General features: G+C 39.2%; 1 protein-coding gene across 3 annotated transcripts in view; it reads left to right on the forward strand.

The window, feature by feature from the left end:
* The window catches only part of stan (Protocadherin-like wing polarity protein stan), a 209,958-nt gene that overhangs the window by 181,062 nt on the left and 3,152 nt on the right, over window positions 1–25,744 (forward strand). For 2 of the 3 annotated variants that reach the window (XM_090179748.1, XM_090179749.1), the window contains exons 6-25: window positions 6,176–6,531; window positions 14,174–14,348; window positions 16,842–16,967; window positions 19,427–19,664; window positions 19,739–19,943; window positions 20,411–20,520; window positions 20,590–20,754; window positions 20,824–20,978; window positions 21,062–21,085; window positions 21,173–21,339; window positions 21,404–21,550; window positions 21,944–22,232; window positions 22,301–22,572; window positions 23,182–23,365; window positions 24,205–24,306; window positions 24,393–24,487; window positions 24,550–24,759; window positions 24,839–25,025; window positions 25,091–25,345; window positions 25,414–25,699. In XM_090179748.1, coding sequence (XP_090035874.1) covers window positions 6,176–6,531; window positions 14,174–14,348; window positions 16,842–16,967; window positions 19,427–19,664; window positions 19,739–19,943; window positions 20,411–20,520; window positions 20,590–20,754; window positions 20,824–20,978; window positions 21,062–21,085; window positions 21,173–21,339; window positions 21,404–21,550; window positions 21,944–22,232; window positions 22,301–22,572; window positions 23,182–23,365; window positions 24,205–24,306; window positions 24,393–24,487; window positions 24,550–24,759; window positions 24,839–25,025; window positions 25,091–25,345; window positions 25,414–25,699 — 3,748 coding nt within the window. The remainder of the gene's footprint in view (window positions 1–6,175; window positions 6,532–14,173; window positions 14,349–16,841; window positions 16,968–19,426; window positions 19,665–19,738; window positions 19,944–20,410; window positions 20,521–20,589; window positions 20,755–20,823; window positions 20,979–21,061; window positions 21,086–21,172; window positions 21,340–21,403; window positions 21,551–21,943; window positions 22,233–22,300; window positions 22,573–23,181; window positions 23,366–24,204; window positions 24,307–24,392; window positions 24,488–24,549; window positions 24,760–24,838; window positions 25,026–25,090; window positions 25,346–25,413; window positions 25,700–25,744) is intronic. The other variant, XM_090179750.1, reaches the window with a different exon arrangement.

Here is a 25,744-nt window from a genome sequence, read left to right on the forward strand (position 1 = left end):
CCGATGATCTAGCGTCTGCCACAGACAAATTAAAAAGTCATAAGAATATTTTTTCTTAAATAAACTTATCAAAATATAAGCAAACGATGAAAATATTATATTAAAATGCAAGTATCGATATTTATAAAGTCAAATTTAAGAATAACGATGAGAAAAACTAATAGCGTCTGCTTTAGCCGCTACCTATCTAGGGTTCAATGGCGAACCAAAGACGGCGTAGCGATAGTTTTCGGTCACGAATAGTGACTTTGTTATAACGAAATTCCACAACTTTTGAAAAGGGAAGGACCTACCTCAAAATAACTAAAAATGTTCAAACGCCGATGGATCCGTTAATTAAATATAATTGAGTCGTGTTAAGTTAATTATATGTACTTAAATAACCCATAGCCAAAAGTAACCCGGTCAATATCTGATGACCTACAATACAAACCATCGTGGAGGTTTGCTTAAGAAAGCAACTGCCCTTTCGCCAAATGACAATAAATTGAGCTTGTTCGGGAAAAACTCTTCCACTTATAATAACCCACTATAAAGGTCTTTCTGATAAAGATTAACTTTTATATTTTGTCGGCAGAGTGCGTCCATTTGCTCCCCCCTTTCATAGATGGCGCTAATGTTGGTCGACCAGCCCTTTTACAACTAAAAGCTACCGTTATTAGGAAAGTTCCCCCTAATTTCTGCCTCTAACGGCACGAGAGCATTATGCTTTTATATCTTTCGCTCTTTCACCGTTGCACGGCGCCACTATATTACATTATATTTAAAGCTCGCTGGACATTTTATATAATGCTAGCGGAAAGGGTAAAGTCTGCTTGCGGAACGAACCACGTTTAAAAGCTTCGGTAATCAGAAACGCCGACGAATGGCGCGTTTCGGGTAATAACGGTAGGCAGTGCACCCTGCCTTCGATTCGATAAACCATAATAAAGCAGCAAATTGGACCGGCTCTTCCCCCTCCTCTCTTATCCCCCTTTTGATATATATATATATATATATATATATATATATATATATATATATAGATGTATATATATATTATCTTCGCACCCTGGGCCCATACTTCGTCCAGGATGCTATAAAAATATCGGGCAACTCGTAAAAATAGGCCGCATCTCGGACTAATAGAGGGCTCGCTACCACTTTCCATAAAGCGTTTATGTCACTGAGAAACTTTTTTATGAGAATCTAAGTTTGCGATGGAGTAACTTTTATACGGCGTTCTTGCGGGTCATTGTCTGGGGCTACCCCGCGTAGAGATAGAGCACCCTGTGGTACACCTCTTAAAGCGAATGGCGTGCGCTGCTTGACCAAAGGCTATGACGTATTTCGTACGAACAGTCGGACGTGGTGTCGTAAAATGGTCCGGCGCCTTCTCGATATTGGGGTGACGACGCGATATTGACTTTCTACTAAGACCCGGTAAACTGCGCCCTCTATGCGCTACAAAAACTGTTTATCTTTTTCGGTTTCTGCACGCTGCAAAACTGCCGTAAAATATAGTCTGCTTGGGGAACTCATAAATGACACCCCATTATGTTAGGTCGGAAATTTGTTTTGACCGTTTCCACGTACCCAACGCCAGTTCGTTTACTTTGTAGCCCAAAATGACGCGAGTTTCAATGATCGCCGCGCAATCTATCGGCTTTTAAAAACAGTCATCAGGCTTTTAATTATAACACCAACAAATTAGCAAACCACTAAGCAGCGCCAAAAATGTCAAAATCTTTAGCAGGGTTGCCGCACGTCAGGGAAATCAGGGAAAAGTCAGGGAATTTAAAAATGGGCCTAAAAAGTCAGGGAAATGTCAGGGAATTTTAAGAATTGGTAAAAATTCAGGGAAAAGTCAGGGAATTCAATTTTATCTGGGCACTTTTTGAAGGTAATTTAACTCTAGATGTATGACAAATTCCACGATTATCTTTTATTTCCTTGAATGTTTGGCTAATTTTTTCAACATTGCAATAACCTTTTTACTGAAATATAAGTCCATCTAAATTTATTAACTTCTGATAAAAGTAAAATTTAAAAGAAAAATTTCGGCTTTAATAAGTCAGGGAAAATCTCTTAAAATGGTCAGGGAATAGTCAGGGAATTTGAATCTGAAAATTTTGTGGCAACCCTGTATAGCTAATATTAGTACCTTTTCGGATATAGGAGGCTACATAAATACCAGTGGTTATATTCCCTTTAAGTCTCGTATTTCCCTCTTCGTAAGAGGTCAATTCTACGTCATTCCATACGTAACTACCAGTAATTATTTCTACTAACTGACTCTGATATGGAACGTAAATATAGACTGGCGTTGTTACCAACATCCAGCTATTAACTAAGCTATATACTTTGACCCGTACATTGAGTGAAGCTTAATCGAATGTGTTCCGACCGAGATACGGTGCGACCCACATTGATAACAAGTACCATTCCTTCGTACCGTCGTCAACTAATTTTGGGACCACGTCGTGGCCAATATCTTCGCTTGTATCCTCGAAATAAGCGAGCGTATTCAATTTCTTCCCTAACGTTTTTCTCTCTTTTGTACTAAAAACGTGTCGGCTGATACGCCGTGATTCCCGCTCGTTGCGCCCTCGCCCAGAGTACAGATAGCGGAGTTGCGGGCTGAATCCATTTTTGTCGAGGTGTTGATGCCATTGTCGGCCGCTCCCGTTCTGGGGCTCCTCTTTTTGCGGTGGCCCGGGAGATAAGGAGGCGTCTCTCGCCAATGGTAACAGCCTCTTCTTATCTCCGCCGCTATTTTTCTGTCCGCCACCAGAGAGAATAGAAGAGCTAGGGAAAGAGAACTGGCTCCAGCCAAAAAGGAGTGTCACGCTGGATTCGTGTTCCTCGAGAATTCTTCTTTTATACCGGGGATGGCTAGAGCAATGCGGTTAATTTATATCGTTAACGTCGTTTGTTTAAAATACTACGTTCAGGGATAAACGAACGTTGGATGTCTAGAGATGTGAGAAATGGTAAAATTACGGTAAATTTACCAATTTTTTTATAAAGCAAAAACCACCCCACAATTATTTTGTTAAACTTCAAATAAACGAGCCAAAAAGCGAACCTTAAGCTTTTAAAGACATCGCATAAAGAATCATTACCAGTTTTACAAGCTAATTACGGAAATTCTGATATTGAAAGCGAAGACGATATCTTTATTTCGGACATGAGTTCATAATCAGATACCGAAGACTCCGAATTTCCGGCACTAACGTTCCATACATTTAAATGTATTTCTAAGGGGTTATCTATTAGGTTTCTTTAATCTTGAATTTTGAAGTTTCGTTCCATGGATCTATTTTAAAATGGTTAAAAAGATTTATGATAAAAATAATCATCTAGCTAGGCTAATACCCAAGGCACTACCTTAGGCCTAAGTCATCGAGCGACTTTTGAAGCCTTTAATTCAGGTGGCCGGGTTACAATGCGTAGGAGGGTGGTGGCAAGTCCTGCGAGCCAACAGCTCCCTACACTAACTATTACCGTTAACCTCTACAAGTTTTTATGGAAGGGGAAACCGAAGAGCTCGGGGGAAAACCCCTTAAACCAGCGGGGAGAGAACTTGCGAACTCAACGCGGAAGGAGTAGTTCCGAGTTTTCACCCAGTGCCACAAGCTGGGATCGAACCCAGCTCCTCTTGCTGCGAGGCGAAAGTGCTAACCACTCCGCTACTTCATGTAAACTAAGGTTATGTTAAAATAATAATTATCGTGACATCAAACCATTATTTTGATTAAATAAAAAATGCATGGTAATTTTACTGGTAAATTTACCGTTTTTATTTATACCTGTAAATTCACATCACTATAGATGTTTTAGTAAGCGTGCCCCTGGTAGTTGACTTCTTCCTGAACACCGGTGTGCGGCGGGTGGAACACTTCTACAGGGGAATAACCTAATTTTGGTCTATTTCTTAGGAGACCATCTAATATTACTCTAGAAACATGTAACTTGTTGAGGTTAAAGGTAATAGTTAGTGTAGGGAGCCGTTGGCTCGCGTGGCATTAGGGATTTACCAACACCCTCCTACGCATTGTAACCTAGCCACCTGAATTAATGGCTTTAAAAGTCGTATGATAACTTAGGTCTAAGGTGGTATTATTATTAATATTCCGTAGGCTTCCGCTTAGTAATCAAATTGCATTTCAGATGTCAAAATAGTGCGGGATGAAATACACAATATACTGACTTTCTTTAGCTATTATATCACGAATATATGATTTATAAACAAGTAAATATCCTTAGGAACATTTTACACGCGGTGTACTGTAGCCTACACAGCCGTGGTTTGACGGGGAAAGTAGCTCTCTTTACAAACGTCTTAGAGCTTGTTTTGATAGATACTCATCTCAAGTCGCTTGATGACTTAGGCCTAAGGTGGAGCCTTGGGTATTAGCCTAGCCTAGCAAAGATGTATTGTAAACTTCTGGGTTAAATTAAATTAATATATTAATTTATGCCGCAACAATAAAGAAAGCAAATTATTTGAAAAGTTGCGGACATTTTTGACGTAAAAAATTTATTATTTATTACATTCAAAAAGACACGAAGCTATGTATTATAAAATCTTTGACATGTTCTAAACTCTCATTGTACGTCAAAGAGGGGGGGTGGAAGGTACTTTTTGAGGCCAGAATCATTCGTCATGTGACAAATACGATACGTATCGCGCTGGGAGAATGTGTCAGCCGATTCGACCTCGTCGTCGTCCGGGAAGAAAAGCGAGTCTGGATATTCCCCGTTGGCAAATAATCTGGCGTCTGGGCCACCGCGAAACAGGGACCCGAAAGAACAAAATGTTCGCGAGAAATAGGGCGTACGTGGGCAAGGCGCGCGTTAAAAATGAATGCTCTTTGTGCGGACGATGTATCAGATGGAAAAGAGGGAGAGACCTTCAGCGGCGAAACATCTCAATCATTTTCCCTCGGAGACGTTTGTACAAGTTTTTTCTCTCATTGTCCCATTTTCCGCCGTCTTCTTGATAAAAATGAGCGCCTTGGGCGACTATCACCGAGACAAAGCATCGTCAGATAATGTACCAGCAAAAAGAGTGAGCGTTCGTAGTTATTATACCGGTATCTCGCTAAAAACGCTTTCCTTTAGAGCAACATATACGTTACGACTATATTAAATTGCTTCCTTATACAAATATTATTCGCAAATATTCCGCTGCTTAAAATCATCTTTGAAATAAAGGGTGTTTCAAAAGGTTACGGAAAAATTTGAAGGAGTTGTAGGGGGCGAGTTGAGAAGTATGCCTGTTTTTTTCCCCATTTTCCTACGATGAGTTAAAAGTGCGCCAGAGAGCTTCAAAGTATGGCCTACTAGCCCCTGGAAGTAGGCAGCGACAAGCATAAAACCAAGCAGCGGGAAAACGCGAACATTAAGGTTTGGGTTCGTGTGATAGGTAAAAAAGGACTCTGTAAACAAATCGAGGTAACCAGCGTAAAAAAGTCAACTTAAACAGTCCCTGCTGCTTGGTTTTTATAACTCATAGTAGGAAAATGGGGGAAAAAACAGGCATACATGTCAACTCACCCCCTACAACTCCTTCAAATTTTTGCATAATCTTTTGAAACACCCTGTATAATAAGTAGCTTTAGACTTTTTGGTAATAAGAAACCTTGGTGTAAAAATTTGAAAAAGAACCAAGTACAGATCAATCTCAATATTGCGAGGGTCTACTTGCGTATATTTTCTTAATATTTCCTTAAAAAAAACTTAGTTTTCCCAGCGAATCATTGATCTCTTCGCGTTTCATATATTATACATTTTTTAGTACCTTCTTTCTGTAGTTTGGGAAAACGTCTTGGCGAATGTTTGGGTGTATCTATAATTCAATGGAAATGTCTGGCTTGTCTCTGAATTCCTCAGGGCGCGTCAAAACGGACTTATTAGGTTGGAAAGGTAGTCGCCCTCGGCTCTTCTTGGATACTGACCTTTCTATCTGTCAGATGCGTTTGATGGTCCGATTATCGCCGAGTTGAGGAAAAACAGCCTTTCATTATTTCCCAATGGATTAAAAACGTGTCTCTTCGCGAATAATATATTATAGATGGAAAGTAAATAGAATAAATTGGTTTCTTTCTCGGGGTTAATTGACGCACTCGCGCTGGAAGAATTGGCGAATACTTGTAAAGTGGATGTTTAATCGTGTGTTTTTCTCCAACAGATGGCACGAACGAAGTGCTGGCTCAGGCCCAATTGGAAGTTCGTCTGGTGACGGAAGCCATGCTCTTCAACAGCGTCACCGTCCGATTGAACCAAACGACCTTGACCGGTTTCTTGTCACCCTTGTTCGAGTTCTTCGTGGAAGGCATCGCGGCCATCGTCCCCTGTCCTAAGGAGAACGTTTTCATCTTCAACGTCCAAGAGGACACGGACGTGGACGCCGATCGAATCCTCAACGTCAGTTTTTCGGCCCGACGCGTCGGAAGTCGCGACATGGAGGACTTCTACAATCCACAGTTCTTGCAAGAACGAGTCTATCTCAACAGGGCCGTGCTGACTAAACTTACCGGGCTCGAGGTAAAGACGTTTCTCTGGTTTTTATAATAGCTTTACCGCGAGCCATTTCTAGAATGGTCACTCATTGGACTTAAGATTCAGTTATCTTTTCTTTTGGTCTTCGTCGCCATGGAGAGCGCGTGCATTGTTTTTAACGTAAAAATCGTAAATCGCTTATCTTTGACGCCAATTCTACGTGCTCCACTCATCGTAGAATTATTTCCACTCATCGTAGAATTATTTCCACTCGTCGTACAATTATTTCCACTCGTCGTAGAATTATTTCCAATCATCGTAGAATTATTTCCACTCATCGTAGAATTATTTCCACTCATCGTAGAATTATTTCCAATCATCGTAGAATTATTTCCAATCATCGTAGAATTATTTCCAATCATCGTAGAATTATTTCCACTCATCGTAGAATTATTTCCACTCATCGTAGAATTATTTAAACTAACACACTTTTGAAATATAATTATAGACTTACGCTTTTACATTTAAATTTAATTTGCAGCTATATTAGGATTTTATGGATCCATAAATTACTTATGAAATTGCAATTTTTATTCCTTCAATGTCCCGTTAATCCTCCCCGTTTGGAAATAGTTATTTCGTTAAGTGTATTTTTTAAATTTTTTAGTAGTTTGGGGTATAGGCGAGCGTCGCAATTTTATTAATTAACGACTTCGTCTTAATAGATCCTCCCAAAAACCATCAAATTTCGGCGACAAAGTTTACGATCTTTCGTGTACATCTACCCGACGGATATTTTGGGCGTTTATGAAACCCCCGTATCCCGCGACAAAATAAAAATCACATAATGCCACGAAAAAATCTTGACATTCGGTTTCGTGCCAGGTATCACGGGAAAAAAAAGTCCCCCCATTTAAAGTGAGGTACACGATATCACGAAAGTCGTTAAAAATAATCGCCCCCCCTCCCCCGAAAATAAGAAAGGTTTACGCCCACCAACACGCGAGTTACAACGGGGCCTACGACCTTAACTCCTCCACCCTGTAAGGCCGTTCTAGTGGCGACCTCTATCTAACAATTATCGCTACCCTTTCCCTACTTGGATATAATTAGAGTGGCGACGTCATTTCCCAGCTCCATTCCGGGCCTCGCTAGCGCCAGCTTGCGCCGTGTCCGAGTCGGGTTCGATCTTAGGCTCCTTTCTCGGAACAGCGACGTCATTACGCAATTAGAGGCAATCTCCGCGAGGCAGGTTCGCGCCGACGACGCCCCCTGGCTTGGAAATGAAGCGAAATTAAAGTGACGCAATCTGCAATTAAAAGCGACACGATAACGCGAGGAGCGCGGGAAGGAGAGACGCGCGCCTTGTTTTGCTAGCGGAGGAGGCTTTCCCAGCCCTACCCGCTATCTTTGACGGTATTTTGACAAGAGGGGGAGCAGAGAGAGAGAGAGAGGGATAGATTGTTATTACGTTATCTTCCTCTTGGTTTCTCTTTATCAACTTCCTCCCTTCCCTGCAGATTCTCTTCCCCGCAGACTCTCACGGCCCTCCTTCAAAAATTACGTAACCCCTGGGCGGCTCTCTCCCCCTTATACTTTACTTTCGTGTAGAGTCACGCGCGATTTAATTTGCTTGTCTCAACAAGGACCCACCCTCTGGATTCGTCAACCCTCTAGGCATCGCCGGCTTGGAAATTCGACCTCTGTCGCTTGTTGACTGTCGTGTTGCGTGGTACTTTTGAATAGAATTTTCTACCATCGTATTGAATGAATTGAATTTTCACATAGAACTACCATCGTATTGGAAAATATTTAAAGCGAATGTGTTTTTAACGTTAGTTAAACCTGATGGCTGAAATGTGAAGTTTACACTTACGGTAACTAGAGGTATAGGAAATATTTGGCCAATTGACCATATTAAACATAACCCTGCTCAGGACTGACAACTCTAGTGGTTGTTACTAGTCTTTGGAACTGTCAGATAATGATGCTACAGCTATCAACTCTCTGTTGATTCGGCCAAATAATGATGAGTTATTAAATCAAAACGTAAAATTAAAAAATAAATATTATTTTCACTTGATTTAGAATTTATCGCCATCAAACTAACCTGGCAGTAATTTTGACGACAAATCAGATAAGTAGTAATTGTACGTCCGATATGCAACCGAAGCAGGGTACGTTTGTTTGCACTTAGGGGCCCACACATCGAAGAGGCTCAAGACGATTTTTATGACCTCAAATTAAAGGGGGAGTACAATTGAGGAACAGGGTAGCCCACAATTGAAGAACAGGATAGCCCACAATTAAAAACAGGGGGGGGGGGGGTGCACAATTGAGGAACAGGGTAGCCCATATTTGAGGATTAGGGGGCTCCACAATTAAGGAACAGGGTAGCCCATATTTGAGGAAATAGGTAGCCCATATTTGAGGAACAGGGGGCCCCATAATTGAGGAACAGGGTAGCCCATATTTGAGGAACAGGGGGGCCCATAATTGAGGAACAGGGTAGCCCACAATTAATATACATTATTAGCCTACACCTAAAAATATCCTGGAGCCGCCCCTGGACCGCAGAACGCCTTGGAAGAACATGCAGTGTCACACTTATCGCTATTTAGTTACTTATGATTATTAAGAAGTACGGGGGAGGGGGGCTAATTTCATATTCCATCCTTTATTTGTGAAACGAATGAAAAAGAACGATGTAAGAAGTGGAAATGGTCGTTGTCAAGGAAGCCGAGCAATTCATCCTCTAGAAGACGCTTGAGCAAATCCATTCGGGAGAGATTCCGCCAGCTAGCTCTGTGAAAGGCGTTCGTCTTAGAATGAAAAGAGGCCCAGATCTGGAGGGAGGCCGGGGAGAGTAGCCGAAATTACGGCCATTACTATCCCTCGGGTAATTTCCCTTTTGAATTATACTTTTGTTTTTATCCTCGACTAAAAGAGGGGGCGCCAATGGAGCCAAGACGAAGGGTCCTGTCAAATTAATTGTTGGGAGGACAGAAATTATTAGCGAGGGGTGTCGCGTGGGGCGTCGCGTGGGGGGCCAATATGAGTGGGAACCCTCCGCGCGCGTCTATTTCTTTTCCAAACGGCCCTCGCCCGGGGAAACCCTCGCTTACGTTACGAGGTCTAACTGCTAAATGGTCATTCTCTTCGGCCCCTCTTGACCATTAAGATTTCCCCTCTCTCTCGCTGACCATTACGTACTGTAGCGGTAGCCACGGGCGACGCTGAATAGCCGACAATCCGCGAAGGCAATTACTGGCGATAGGCGAGCTTGCCTCCTAATTAAAGAGTCTTTGCTAACTCGCTGGTACTACCGTAATAGCTAGCTGGTACAACCTCGATCTCAACCGTCAACTCGATGTACTTATAGCTTTTGCCCTTTGTAAGAGACTTTTTACGATGGTTTCCATTCGCTCTAACGGCATCTTTTCCCACGTCCATTAAATAAGATCAATTTTGACCCACGCATTGACCATTGACGAGACAAATTTTGATAAAAATGGCCGGTTTGCTTCGGTTTGCTTTCAATCGGTGTACGAACGCGACCGCGTTACCAAGACAACCAGTACGGTATGAAGTTGTATCTCTGCCTTTTCCCCCGATACGAACTATTATATCAGGCTTACTGTAATTTTTGAGATCGGGGAATCGGTCATTTTGGATTAAGCGCGAAAGAAATATGGTTTTTACTGGTTTCTTAGCCTCGGCTCGCGCGTTTCAAGGGAGGAAAAAGATTTCACGTTGGAAGCGATTATTTCGTCTGTCATTGAGAAGTCCCCTCGGGCGGGGGAGCTTCTCGAGTTGCTGCCAAAATAAATACGGACTGGTCCAAGTTAAATCGTCCAGTTGATAAGTATCGGCCTAGGGCTCCTGCAGACGCCGAAATATCCAGTTGGGATATCATATTTTTGAAGACATTTATTGATATTTTTTGACGATAATATATCTGTCAGGGCAACGGTGATTTATTTTGATAGCTGTCACGGATTTGATTTCTGTTTCTCCTTCTCTCTCTCTCACTCTCGTGTTCTTTCAATACTAAACCAATATTTTTAAAATATATATCGTATATCAAAGTGTTCACTTGGGTTATAGAAAGTTTACTTTGGTTATTAGGATTTTATGAGGAAAGTTTTTGCTCCGACTACATTGTAGATGGCGCTAAACAACACTAGATGACTTTCCAAATTTCTAATTATAAACAGTGCGCGACGAAGAAGTTTATTGCTAAGCAAAAAACCTTTCTATACGAAATCATGTATTTTGTAGAACACTATTTAAGATTTAAAATAAAATCCACAATTGCACAGTTTGAAATATTTAATTTGCGCGCTACGCACGTTTTTCGTCAGGCATAGAACACTATTTATATTGGTTAATGCCCACTAGCGCAGTTCCCATTTGCGCGGTTTCCCAAAAGCGCAGTTCTCAAAAGCGCAGTGTCCCAAAAGCGCGGTTCCCATTTGCACAGATCCCAATAGCGTGGTTTCCCTATCTCAACAAATGGGTTGAAAACACCTAACCTAACCTACAGTGCCTACGCGAGTGCGGCGAGCCCGGCTAACCTAACCTAACCTAACCTAGTCATTCCATATTCAAAGTTATATACACTGAAATTTGGATAATGAAACCGCGCTTTTGAGAAACCGCGCTATTGGGAAACCGCGCTAATGGGAACTGCGCTAACGGGAACTGCGCTAATAGGCAGATACCTTTATATTAGCCTATTTAATTTTACATAATTACACCAAAAAGAAAGGTATATCAATTGCTGTATTGCTAATATTTCAACTTTTGTTGATCAATCTAGTTATAGGGTCAGAACATAAGAACGTCAACTACATTGACTGAGTATAAAATCTTGAAAATATTATTATCTGGAATGGATAAGTTACGGAAAATGCGAACTCAACCATTTTATCAAATTTCTGGGAAGTTGTTTTCCAATCTCAAAAGCCGAAATAACGTTTTTTTATACTTTCAAGATCCGTTCCCTTTATCTCCCCTACTTTAATAAAGCCTAGCTTTGTCCAAAAGCGGTCATCGTTGAGTCCGTTTTACCAAAAGATATAATTTGGGGATTTGTCAGCTGGTTCTCATCTTTTCGTGGTTGCGGATTAATAGTTTTATGATCTCAATTTCGGGGAATTTCCAGAAATCGGATGGTGACTCTTCTCTCCAAAGAAAGTGTCATCGCCATCTTCTCATCCGTCTCCTCCTTTCGCTTCTTTCTGCGGCGTCATTCTATTCTTCAAAATAAAGAGATCTCCGCAAAAGAGATTTTCCCAGAAACCAATCCCGTTCTTGGAATGACTAAAACGGGACTGGTTTTTCCAACAACGCAATTCACCCTTAAATTGTTATCGGCCAATTTTGACCCAGTGGCTTATTCTAGAAGTATACACTTAATCTGATGGTGAGGTGCCAGAGTGGTTAGCACTTTCACCTTAACTTGTTTTCTATGCTTTTAGGAACCTTAAGTAGGTGGATTTTGATGCTTTTAGATGCTTTTAGGAACCTTAGGTTAATTTTGATGCTTTTAGATGCTTTTAGGAACCTTATTTTGATTTTGATGCTTTTAGGAACCTTAGGCTGATTTCGATGCTTTTAGGAACCTTAGGTTAATTTTGATGCTTTTAGGAACCTTAGGATGATTTTGATGCTTTTTGGAACCTTAGGTTGATTTCGATGCTTTTAGGAACCTTAGGTTAATTTCGATGCTTTTAGGAACCTTAGGTTAATTTTGATGCTTTTAGGAACCTTAGGTTAATTTTGATGCTTTTAGGAACCTTAGGTTAATTTTGATGCTTTTAGGAACCTTAGGTTGATTTCGATGCTTTTAGGAACCTTAGGTTAATTTTGATGCTTTTAGGAACCTTAATTTGATTTTGATGCTTTTTGGAACCTTAGGTTGATTTCGATGCTTTTAGGAACCTTAGGTTGATTTCGATGCTTTTAGGAACCTTAGGTTAATTTTGATGCTTTTAGGAACCTTAAAATGATTTTGATGCTTTTAGGAACTTAGGATGATTTCGATGCTTTTAGGAACCTTAGGTTGATTTCGATGCTTTTAGGAACCTTAGGTTGATTTCGATGCTTTTAGGAACCTTAGGTTAATTTTGATGCTTTTAGGAACCTTAATTTGATTTTGATGCTTTTAGGAACCTTAGGTTAATTTTGATGCTTTTAGGAACCTTAGGTTAATTTTGATGCTTTTAGGAACCTTAGGTTAATTTTGATGCTTTTAGGAACCTTAAAATGATTTTGATGCTTTTAGGAACTTAGGATGATTTCGATGCTTTTAGGAACCTTAGGTTGATTTTGATGCTTTTAGGAACCTTAGGTTGATTTCGATGCTTTTAGGAACCTTAGGTTAATTTTGATGCTTTTAGGAACCTTAGGTTAATTTTGATGCTTTTAGGAACCTTAAAATGATTTTGATGCTTTTAGGAACTTAGGATGATTTCGATGCTTTTAGGAACCTTAGGTTGATTTTGATGCTTTTAGGAACCTTAGGTTGATTTCGATGCTTTTAGGAACCTTAGGTTAATTTTGATGCTTTTAGGAACCTTAATTTGATTTTGATGCTTTTAGGAACCTTAGGTTGATTTTGATGCTTTTAGGAACCTTAGGTTGATTTCGATGCTTTTAGGAACCTTAGGTTAATTTTGATGCTTTTAGGAACCTTAATTTGATTTTGATGCTTTTAGGAACCTTAGGTTAATTTTGATGCTTTTAGGAACCTTAATTTGATTTTGATGCTTTTAGGAACCTTAGGTTAATTTTGATGCTTTTAGGAACCTTAGGATGATTTTGATGCTTTTTGGAACCTTAGGTTGATTTCGATGCTTTTAGGAAACATAGGTTGATATGTATGTTTTTAGGAGACATAGGTTGATATGTATGTTTTTAGGAGACATAGGTTGATATATGTTTTTAGGAGACATAGGTTGATATATGTTTTTAGGAGACATAGGTTGATATATGTTTTCGGAAACATAGGTTGATATATGTTTTTCGGAAACATGTTGATATGGCTTGGAAGAGTGGACACTGGGTGAAAACTTTTAACTACTCCTTCTTCGTAGTTTGCAAGTTCACTCCTCAATGGTTACTGGTTAGAGGGAGTTTTCCTTTCCATAAAAACTTGTAGAGGTTAACGGTAATAAAGAGCGTGGCAAGGAGAGCTTTCCACCACCGTCTTACGCATTGTAACCTGGCCACCTGGAAGAAAGTCATTGAAAGTTGCTAGATGACCTTGGCCTAAGGTTGTGCCTTGGGTATCTAGCTGATTATTATTTAAGTACACACAATCTAGGCTGTCTCGACGTAGATTTTAATGGGCAATAATTACCGCCAAAATGCTATGTACTAATTTATTAAGCACATTTTCTTAATGTAATAGTATACGATATATTACGCCAAGCACTATAGCTTGTTCCCACAATCGTATATTTAGAAAAACCGGAGAAAGCCTGCAAAGTTACACGTTTCGAGCGATTAACTTCACTCGTAAAATATATAATTTATATGGTTTCACGTAATATTGGCCTATTTATCGCTATCAAAGGATTTTACGGCATACTTAATTCAAAGAGTACATAATTAAGCGTAATGAAGTGGCGCGGGAATCGGTTTGAAAAGTCACTTAAGCCTCGAACTGTCGTTGATACAGGTTCTTCCGTTCGACGACAACCTTTGCGTCCGCGAGCCTTGCGTCAACTTCGAAGAATGTCTCTCCGTCCTCAAGTTTGGAAACGCTTCCGGTTTCGTCGCTTCCGATACGTTGCTCTTCCGGCCCATCTACCCCGTCAACACTTTCGCCTGTCGATGTCCGCCGGGATTCACTGGTAAGAGCCTTCGTATCCTTCCACCGTATCTCTCTATCTCCATCATTTTTCGAGTATACTCGCTATACAGCTAAACTGTTTTAACCCCGTATACTTTCACCAGAGTTTTTTGTCGGTAAAATATATTTTCTCTAAAGCAGGCAACCTACACTAATCGTAAAAGCGCCGAAGAACGTTAAAAGGAAGATAACGACTTTTAAAAATTCGCGCTTGGCAAACACTAAGATTAATTACTCGGCGTGAAATGAACTTTTCCCGCGTTGTGGTAAGGTGTTAATAATTTTCTAAAAAGACCACATGTTCTATATATTATAATATACATATTTTACGAGGGATAAGATCCGTCCACGGGGGAACGCCTTCAGAAGCTAATTTTTAAATACCCGTTGGTTTACCAGATTGCACTAATATTCTGAAAAGTGGAAAATTTTAAAAAACTAAACAATTTTTAAGGTTTTAGAATTTTTTAGTTTGGTTTTTTTGTTAATAATTTTGACATAAAACATAGATTAAATCTTGTTTTAAGTCAGTATTGATCCCCTTACCACCAAATTGTTAAAATTGGCGCGATATAGAATTTACCTCCGTATTTTAGCACCTTTAGGGCTTAAGAAAGACGGTGTATTGAATCAGAAAAAGGATTTTTGACAACCCCTTTATTTAGGTTAGTCTTAACTGTCCGCGACGTTTGTTGCCAACTTTTTTCGCTCGTAAAATTGGCCGATACACCATTCTATAAAATACTACTTATGTGGTTATTTACTTTTGTCAGGCTTTTGTGTATAGAGAGGCAGAAGGTTTGACCCGATTTTTCAGGAACCAGGGAGATTCAAAAAAGATTATCTGCCAACCTGCCAACCTAGTTGTCTGGATAAATAGTGGATTTTTTTTAATCAAAATCCCAATCATTTAACGGTTATAGTTTTATACAAACCATTATCAATAGTTAATTAACTATACCTCGTTGATTTTGTAAATAGTTCAGTTTAAAGACTTACTATATTTTGAAATATACTATCTATCTATATTTTGAAAATCGACTTCATATTTGACGCTTCAGAAAATACCAATCAAAAGCAGAATTTTTAACACCAATGAATATATAAGTTTGCAAGTCCTACAAAAGTATTTGGCTTGTTTAGCTAGGAATTTATCGAAAAGTCTATTGCCGTGTTCTCACACCGCAATTATTTGTTGAGATAAAACTTGACAGACAAGTTGACCGACAACAGTAGCCTACGACTCGAATTAAAGTCTAAGTAACGCGAACGATAAAAGAAATCTTTTTTTGTTGGTTTAGAAATAGCTCTTTCACGCGTCTCTTGTTTTCTTATTTCTTAATTATGGCTTGTTTATTGTCGTACCTCTTGTTTCCAAGTAGGTACTTAACTCGCCTAGAGCGTAATCCGACAGTAAATAACGTTGTCCATTTCGCCAGTGACGGTTTACCTTCCACCGGCACGCTCAGAAACCTTTTTATTTCATTAAAAGCGCTTTTTTTTCCTTCCCACCTTTTATTGTGTCTGCTTCTTTTCGACTCATTTTAAAAGTACGTCAAGACTTTGGGGAACTTTTCAGCTTCAACTGTATATTAGGCTAGGCTTACGCGGTTCATACAATTCTGGAAACATAGAAATAATTAGATTGTTCACAATAAGTCACAGTAAGGGAAATATCGGATAATTAGGTTGTCGACAAAATTCATGAAGATATGGGATAATTTGGAAATATCGGATAGTTGAATTGTCGACAAAAGTCATGGATATATGGGATAATTAGTTTGTTGACAAAAATCCAGGGAAATATCGGATAGTTAAATTGTCAAAAATAGTCATGGAGATATGGGATTTTTAATTTGTTGACAAAAATCCAGGGAAATATCGAATAATTAAATTGTTGACAAAAAGCCAGGGAAATATAGGATAATTATATTGTTGACAAAAAACCAGGGAAATATCGGATAATTAAATTGCCGACAAAAGTCATGGAAAAATCAGATTATTAGATTGTTGACAAAACGTCACGGAAATATCAGATAATTATATATTTTTGAAATTCAATGAAATATTAGAAAATTGGGCTGTTGATAAAAAGTCTGGAAATATCAAAGAATTAGACCATTGACAAAACTCAGGAGGAAATCAAAGAATTAGATGGTTAACCAAAGTCAGGGGAATGTCAGGGAAACTTCATATATTTAATATAAATCAGGCGAATAGGGACTATGACGTCATAGAACGTCACCCGTGTTTTTCCCTACAGATAAAAATGGTATACCAACATGGCAGCTAAAGCTACGATGAGAACGTTTGCACCAATTAGGAAACTATGTTATCAGTGTAGCCACATTAGCATTAAGTGCTCTTGAATCTGAAAATATCGGGAAAAAAACAGTAGAAATAATATAAATATTGTTCTGTTCCACGATTTAAGAAACAAAGAAATGTTTTAGTAGATTTTAATGATTTCTTTTTAAATTCGATATCGTAACAGGAATGAATCACAAGTACGAATGCGATACCGAAGTGAACTTGTGCTACTCCAGCCCATGCGGTGGCAACGGTACTTGCTTAAGGAGAGAAAGCGGATACACTTGCCTATGCAAACCAGGTTTTACAGGTGAGTCTCCCCGTTTATGGATTGATTACATTTCTCGTTTCATCACAGAACCATATGTAATATAATCACTCGTAAGTATGCTTCTGTGTAACATTTCCGTAACAAACCATTCAATGAGGCCTTGTTTCACTCGAAACGTACAATAAAGCCCCGGCCACACTCGAGGGTTCGGTTATAGCCAAGGCTTAATGGCATTTTACAATACTAACAGTAATATTATTTGACGTAATTTTGAATTTTAGTATGGTTATATTTGAAAATACAAGCAATTTTACTTCCCGGCCTTGCCTTTTTAAAAAGCGATTCAAAGCGAACCAACACAATTTCCCACGCTAGTTTTACAAATAAGGTATCTAATGTAGTTTTACATTTGACTGCTCTCGAGCGCTCTAGATCGCTCTGATCAACATTTTAAGTTCCATTTACGTGCTCGGATCTGCTCCGATTAAGTTTCTCGTGTTCCATTTACTGCTCTCGGGTGCTCCGAGATCGCCCAATACAGATCTGTCGATTTCGACAGATCAACGGATCGAGATCGAGATCGGAGAAAAATTTTGCGTGTTCCTTTTCGATTTTTTGGCAAAATAGCAGACCGAGACGCGAAAATTCAAATTACTAGCAGACGAAAAACAACAAACCGCGGGAATATGTTCCATTTGCGCTTTTACTCTAGTCGATTGGGGCGAGATCTATGACATTAGAGACAAATTCGGAGCGAATCTCGAGCAATCAAATGGAAAACGCTACAAACGAAACGATTTTATGGGGGTAAGTGTGAACGTGGCTTAAGTGGACCCTAAAATGGAAATGTCTTATAACCCTGGTGCTATTGAAAAGGTCAGCTGGGAAGCAAAATCCCGTGATCTCGTGGCACCATAGATTGTATAAGCACGTTTTCAATACCAGGTTAGCTTCCGTTTCCGTTCTTTAAAATTTAGGACGCATTTTTGGTAACGGAGATGGAAGTGACTTAATTTACGTCATATCCGTTGAACAAGGTTTCATTAAAGAGAATGCTTTTGAGTGATTTATATGACAGTACGAAGAAGATCTACGATCGGGATAGGGATGGCCAACTTACGTTACCGTTGTTTTTTCGTCGAATTTGACGACTTTAATTCTTAGCGATTGCTAAATTTTCGTGGATCGACAATTTTCAGTGGTTAAATTTTTTAACGACTGTCTCAGAACAGGGTCTCCAGGATCTTTTCGACATAGGCTAGACAATGTAAAGACCACCTACCCCAAGATGGTCACGTATCGCTGGTAGTAATTTTAAAAATATTGTCTCGAATGTGATGCGCGTCATCTCACGGCAAGTAGAGGCAGTTTTAAAGGTACAAAGACGAGTACGCGCGACAATAAAAAAAGTATTTTAGAAACTGGTTCGCGTACGACTTTTTTATTTATATTTCGTAAAATAATCAATTTTCACGTACTATTTTCTGTTTGCTGAAAAGAAAGTCGCATTATTTTGGAGACACAATGTAAAATGGTCCCCAAACCCCAAGTAATTCTTAAAAACGCCATACCAGTATATTTAGGGGCCTACTCCAAAATTACGAGTAGGTTGTAACCATCGTAGCCTACCACTTAAATCCGTCATTGACACTCGGAAATCTAAGCGTGATTTCTCAGTAGGAAACATGCTGAAGCTACTATTATTTTGTATATATTTAATAGACCCCAACCTCGACTCGACCCGGTTTGGGAGTTATTCTCTCTCCACATCCCCGACCCGAGCCCCTCTCCTCTTTCACTGATCATTCTTTTTTTGTTATTTTGTCCCTTTGATGTCGGTTTGATCTTCGTCTGGCTGGCCTGTCCGGGGTCAAATCGAATTTACAGTTTCCCCGACAAAGAACTAAAAAGCGCCTATTCTTTTCAATTGCTTTTCATTTCTGAAGAGCCGCCTCTTTTACTTTTCCATCCTTAACCTTTGACACAATCTGACAAGAATTCGGGGGGGAAAATGATATTTTAAAGAGTCTTTATTTCTTACTTTGCAGACTTTATTTCGCGTCGAAACTAGTACCCGCCATTTTCCGTCGACCAAACACTGATTTTAGATAGTAATTTAGGATCATTCCATTCATGCTCCTTCATTTATTGAGTGCTAAATCTTATCCAGCTACCGGTTAAATTTTCAAACAACCCTTTGTGTATGTAATTAAATTGATTGCGTGAATATTCCATTCATAATTTTGCTGCGGCTTAAAAATAGTTAAAATACTCTTTTCACCGTATACAGAAAGTTGTATTTGTTTTGCTGGAACTAGGTGTATATAAATATAATTCATACTAGCAAACAACCACTTTAGCAGTATTTTTGGTCATGGGTTGGTTCAAATGGCATACTTTGACGCGAAACAAAGTCTTTAAGTAAAGACTAAACTACTCTGTAGACATTATTTGTGTTTTGTAATACATAAATAACGCCATTTAACATTATAACGTAGGGAAAAATTGCGAAGTGAATCTGTGGGAAGACTCGTGTATCCCCGGTCTTTGCAAAGGAGGCTCTCAATGCGTCACCCACAAAGACTCCGTGGACGACGGACAGTTGTCTTGCGAAAATTGCACCCACAGTTCGTGGAGTACCAAATTGTGCGAGCTGCGAGCCAGAACCTTTTACCGAGGAACATTCCTGACTTTTCCATCCGTGAAACAAAGACACCGGTTGTCAATTAAACTCAGGTAAAATGGACGCTGTTATGAAATATAAGTCGACAGTGGCAGATGTAATTGGGAAAATTTGTGTCGCTAATCAGGTTCGCTACGAGAGAGAAGAATGCGTTGTTATTATACAATGGCCGTTACAACGACCAGCACGATTTCATCGCGCTGGAGATCGTCTCTTCTCAGGTGGTGTTTCTCTTCTCGTTGGGCGTCAACGTGACCCGAGTGGAAGCCTTCGTTCCTGGTGGGGTCAGCGATGGACAGTGGCACGAAATACAAGTCACCTATCTCAATAAAGTAAGCGTACATTTATCGTAACAATCTTTTAAACGCGGTTTAAATGTCGAGCCAGGATCTTTTTACGGAGAGGTCAGCTCACTCTTTAGTTTTTCTGCTCAACTCGCTCGTCAGTTTCAGTTTTGCGCCATCTATGCTACAAACTATGTTTCACAAAAATGTATATAACCAATGTAACTATTTTGTTTTAAATGGCGAATCGTAGTGTACAACCTTATTGGGACTTCCGTAATTTACGCGCTTGATATTAAGATGGCGCGACGAGACACAGTTAATTTCCAAGTATTCCATTTCCCGCACCAGTAGCAAACTATTCTTGTGAGGAACGGGTTGTAATTATTTATATGGTAGAGTTAGGCCCGCGCGCAAACCGCTCCGTAAGAAGATTCTGGTCAAGAATGTAACTAAAAATTTTGGTTTTTATAATATTTATCATACCATAATTTTCCATCGTTATTTATTTTTAGACCGCTACTTTATCAGTGGACAACTGCGACTCCGCGCTAGCTATAAAATTTTCAGAATCTCTTCCTAGTTATAAGTGTGCCAGTTCGAATACTTACCGTTTGGAAGCGAGGTGAGGTGTCGAAACCGGTTATTTTCTTCCAACTAAACAGAGTACCTAATGAATATTATTAATTGATAGATGCGCCGACTTAATGCAAACTTGCTATCGGTTTTTGGATCTTACTGGTCCTCTGCAACTAGGCGGTCTTCCGTCATTGCCCACAGAGTTTCCTGTCACCAGTCGCCATTTTGTCGGTTGCATTATGGACTTGTACATTGACCACGATCTAATCGATCTTAATGGGTAGATTACTTTCTATTTTCTAAATAAACATCGCCAAATTTTTAGTTCTAAAACGCATTCCTGAATCAGTTTTGTAGCGAATAATGGTACTGTTGCCGGCTGCGTCCAGAAGAAAGGGTTTTGTTCTTCCAATCCCTGTCGAAACGGAGGTAATTGCCAAGAAGGCTGGGGATCCTTCACGTGTACTTGTCCCCTCGGTTTCAGCGGAATTGATTGCGGCAAAGGTCAGTTTTTTTTAATTTACCGTACTTTTTAGTTATTAACGACATTTAATCAACTAATTTGACTAACCTTTCATTACACGCAGACCTATGGTTAAAATTAGACCCTGGTAATTTTTTTATACACCAGCTGTTTTTATCTTCGTATTCCTTATTCGAATAAGCATTCTAAAGTTTTTCTTTTCGAATCCCTACAGGAATGGAGCCTGTTCGACATTTCGCCGGAAATAGTTTGCTAATACTCACCCCTCACTTACGGCCAGTTCAAATGCCCTGGATTAACAGTCTCTCGTTCCGTACGAGAAAACCCAGCGGGTTGCTGATGAAAATTCAGCTCGGTCAAACGGGAAACGTCATTTTAGAGGTTCGTGCCGGCAAGCTGTTAATTTGGTCTCCTTATTCTTAACGCCCTCACCTTCTCTTACTAGCTTTCAGACAGCCGGATCGCCTACAGTTACAACGACGAAAAAGTCGTCCTTAAGGACATCGCTGTTGATGACGGGAAATGGCACCATCTCGAGGCCAAATGGATCGGAAGCGACGTCACCTTGACGCTCGATTATGGACAATACAACGTAAGAATTGATTATAAGATAGATTCGTAAATTGTTTACAGGGAAACAAACCTTTATAACAAAGCCATTAGAAGTTCGATTTAAATGCTTTTATTTATCCCAGATGGCGCCAATTTAAACGTTTTCGCGGAATGGCAGTGATTAGTTCGTTTCTTTACAAAAAACCAACTTCTAACTCTATTTTTATTTATTTGTAAAACTTGAAACAAATATTCAATTGAGGAAAATAAACCTTTGTGTTAAATAATTTAAAATTCCTGCGTTTCATACTGTTGGTGCCATTTGGTTAAACAGACTTCATGTATTTAAAAATTAACCTCTGATGGTGTAAACGATCTTTTCAAATGTTTTTAGGTATTTATGGTTTGCTAACGTTGATTTCGCACTATTCAGGTTAAAAAAGAAATGGATGTGAACATAGGAGGCACATTCGTGGGGAAGGTGTCACTTGGCAGCCTAGAAAGCGAAGACAACGCGGAAGAGTCCGAGCCTGTGATGGGATTCGAGGGTTGCATTCAAGCGGTGCAAATTGGAAGTAGCACCGAGTCTTGGCTTCGGCCCACTGTCGAAAATAACGTCAAGGACGGGTGCTACTCCGTCAACCCGTGCCTCTCTTCTCCATGCCCCATTCACAGCGACTGCAAGGACACCTGGGGAGACTACACGTGCGAATGTCACCCTGGTAAGAATCTATATTATTTCTGCTCTTTACTGGTTTTTTTTATTCTAATTTTGAAAACTGATAATTAGGATACGTTGGGGAGAGGTGTTTACCAGTTTGCCAACTGAATCCGTGTTCGGAGACCGCCGTTTGCCAAATCGACGACCTCCATCAGACTCACAAACGGGGCTATCATTGTTCCTGTGACTCTCTGCATTCTGGCGAGTATTGCGAGCACGCGTTGGACCAACCTTGCCCGTCCAACTGGTGGGGCTATCCCATTTGTGGTCCCTGCAATTGCGACGTGGACAAAGGATATGATGCTGATTGTAATAAGACTACGGGGGAATGCGAATGCGAGGTATTTCCAGTGATTTTGACCAGGATCTTTTTATCAGGAGGTCAGCGCACATGCTTATCTCTTCTGTATAACGAATACAAATCGTTCGTCACGAGTAATCTCATCCTGGTGGGTTACAGGGGGGCACATCACACCAATGGAACTAACATGATTTTTAGTGGATAAATTAATATTATATCATGAATGTATTTATTTCAACTATGAATAACAATTTTTTACCAGTGCGCATGACCAACGTCATAATAACAATGCTCTTCCCATCTTAGCAACTTAATGGCAAACCAATGATGTAAATGAATGCTCATGGGTACATTGTATAAATCCTGTACACTATTTGCTAGCTATTATATTTTATAACTTATTTTTAAATATTATTATACAAATAATTAAGGAGACGTAATAATTATATTGTTACCATAAAAGAATGTTCTTTTAATTTCTTAAATGTAGTTTGTAGTAGCATAGATAGTGCCTACCAGAACCTGACGAATGATTTGCACTTATAACCGATAGTACACTAAATATAATTTAATAATCATAACTCTCAATATTAAGGTCCTGTTCCTACTTTTGGGCAGCAAACCCATTAAAGTATCTTTTTATTTTTAGGAAAATCATTATCAGCCTCTGAGCAGTGATATTTGTTTTGACTGCGATTGTTACGCCACTGGGTCATTTAGTAATAGATGCGATCTGATTACTGGTCAGTGCCGCTGTCGAAACGGAGTTATTGGCCGTCGATGTGATTCTTGTTCCAATCCATTCGCCGAAGTCACCCTTAGAGGCTGTGAAGGTAAAAAACGTTTCCGTTTTAACAAATTTGAATTACGATTCCGTTGGTTTACTACAAATGTTAATGTTAAAGGGTCAGTTAATCGTATGAATTTCACTAGTTCGCCCCGCTAGGCTCTGGAAATAGGGCTAGAAAAATTTAAGAATATGATTGGTCTTATATTCTAATACGAGTTACGGAAGTGGAGGAGCTAATTATTCTTTGGCCCTTTAATCTTCTATCAATATTGGCGATAGCGCCTTTTTTCAATTGCCGTTTTATTGAACTCCAGTAACCATGAACCGAAAATCATATAGGGAACTTGATGCTCTCAATAAAAGGGCACGCTTATGCGTGGAACTGGGATATCACAGCATAAATTGATATCACTGTGGGGTATTTCTGAATACCTTGCTCAGCAACTGTTGTACCAAATATTCAAAGCGCTTCTTAAACAAATGGCGGTTTTGTTAGTTTTTTGGTCGTAGCTTAATGAAAACGTCCAGTATTCAACCCTTAAAGGGAATATAGCCTCAACACATTATTTACAGAAGACCCCTAAGAATTCACTAACTAGCGCCCAGAAAGATCTAAATAAAATGGAGCGGCCAATATTGGAAGTGTTGGTGTTCCACACCAAATACCTGCATTTCTATTCCCTTTAACTATCCCTTTACTGGAACAATTTCCTTCCCATGACGCACTTGTTTCAACTTTAAGTTTTGGCAGTACAGTCAACTTATATTATTCGTTTCTTAGCAAATAGCGCGAAATCAAAGTAGACCATTGGTCTTTGACAGGGATTTTAGGCGAGCTTCTATTAAATTCTTGTTTAATACCTTACATTATATCTTCCTCAGTAATTTATGATGGATGTCCAAGATCTTTTGAAGAAAAAATTTGGTGGGATCGAACTCTCTTTGAGAGAGAAGCTGTACATTCTTGTCCCAAAGGCTCAGTTGGTCAGTTTTTTAATATTTTTTAGTAGTACAAAACTTTAAAATATGTCTCAAACTAATTTCAACACGCATATATATATATACCACAGGTAAAGCGTATCGATTTTGCGAACAAGATAGTGGTTGGCGACCGCCAAACTTATTTAATTGTACTTCAGAAACATTCCTAGAGTTGGCCACTCAAGTAATTGAAACGATCCGTCATCAAATCGATATTTAATATTAATTTGAAAGTTATTTTTTCAGCTAAACATATTGGACAGAAACAAACTACCTTTAAGCACTTATATGGCTATCAAATTGTCTGCTGAGCTTCGTAGCGCTACAAATATGACTTCTCCAATGTATGGAAGAGATGTCTTGATAGTTGGGCGATTGCTACATCACATTTTGAGATACGAAACCAAACAAGATGGACTTAATTTGACTCATAGGCAAGATAGAGATTTCATCATGGTAAAATTTATATTTTATTAACTTACTATTCTATAAATCTGTTAGTTATGTATTAATTGAAATTGATTTCATTGAAAAGAATTTGGTTGAAGTAGCCAGTACCATTTTGGAACCAAAGTTTTTAAATAATTGGGAGAAAATTGTCTCTTTAACCGGGTATGGACCAGAACATCTGATGATGTTGTTTGAAAAATATGGCAAAACACTGGCCCGAAATCAATTTGATACTTTCACTGAACCATTTGAAGTTACAGCCCAAAATCTAGGTATTCAATCTCCTTTGACTAGAAAGAGGTTTGAGCTTTAATTTATTTTTAATGTAATTGTACAGTTTTTGGCTTGGACACTGTGTCCCCAACTGATATGTGGAGTTACATTAGTACAGTCAGCGATATAAATGGTTCGAGTTTAGTAATTGATGAACACGAACCATCAGAATTTCTGGATTCTAGTTTGAAAGAAGATTTCAGTGTTCCCGGTGTCATAATTCCCAAATACAACAACTATCCAGTGAGACAACGATTCAATGATGACATCACCAAAATTATTCTGCCTCTAAGTGAAATTGGGATAAAATCTGGTGGATGTAAGTTTCTATTTAATGTTATGTGTTATTTAATGAAAATTTTACATTGTTGCTTTCATTTAATGTAGCTTTTAAAACGCCGTCAGCGATGGATCGCGATAAAGCAGTGATTGCTTACGCAATATACCCTACTCTTGGAAAATTACTACCTCAAGTTTATGACCTTTCCATTCGCCATAGATTCGGAATTCCCGTTAAAGCTAATTCTCCATTGATCTCATTGATAATTCAACCAGTCAATCATTCAATAAATTTATCTAAAAATTTGCTGCAAAACATTCGTTTGAGGTTTCCTTTGTTACATCAAGATGGTTATACCAGTCCCCAATGCGCTTTCTGGGATTTCAGTGGATCGTAAGTTTTATTTTTTTCTATTATATCTTAAAATTATTTCGCAAT

The sequence above is a fragment of the Leiobunum rupestre genome, chromosome 6, assembly GCF_980474605.1.
Source record: "Leiobunum rupestre chromosome 6, qqLeiRupe1.1.hap1, whole genome shotgun sequence".
NCBI lineage: Eukaryota > Metazoa > Arthropoda > Arachnida > Opiliones > Sclerosomatidae > Leiobunum > Leiobunum rupestre.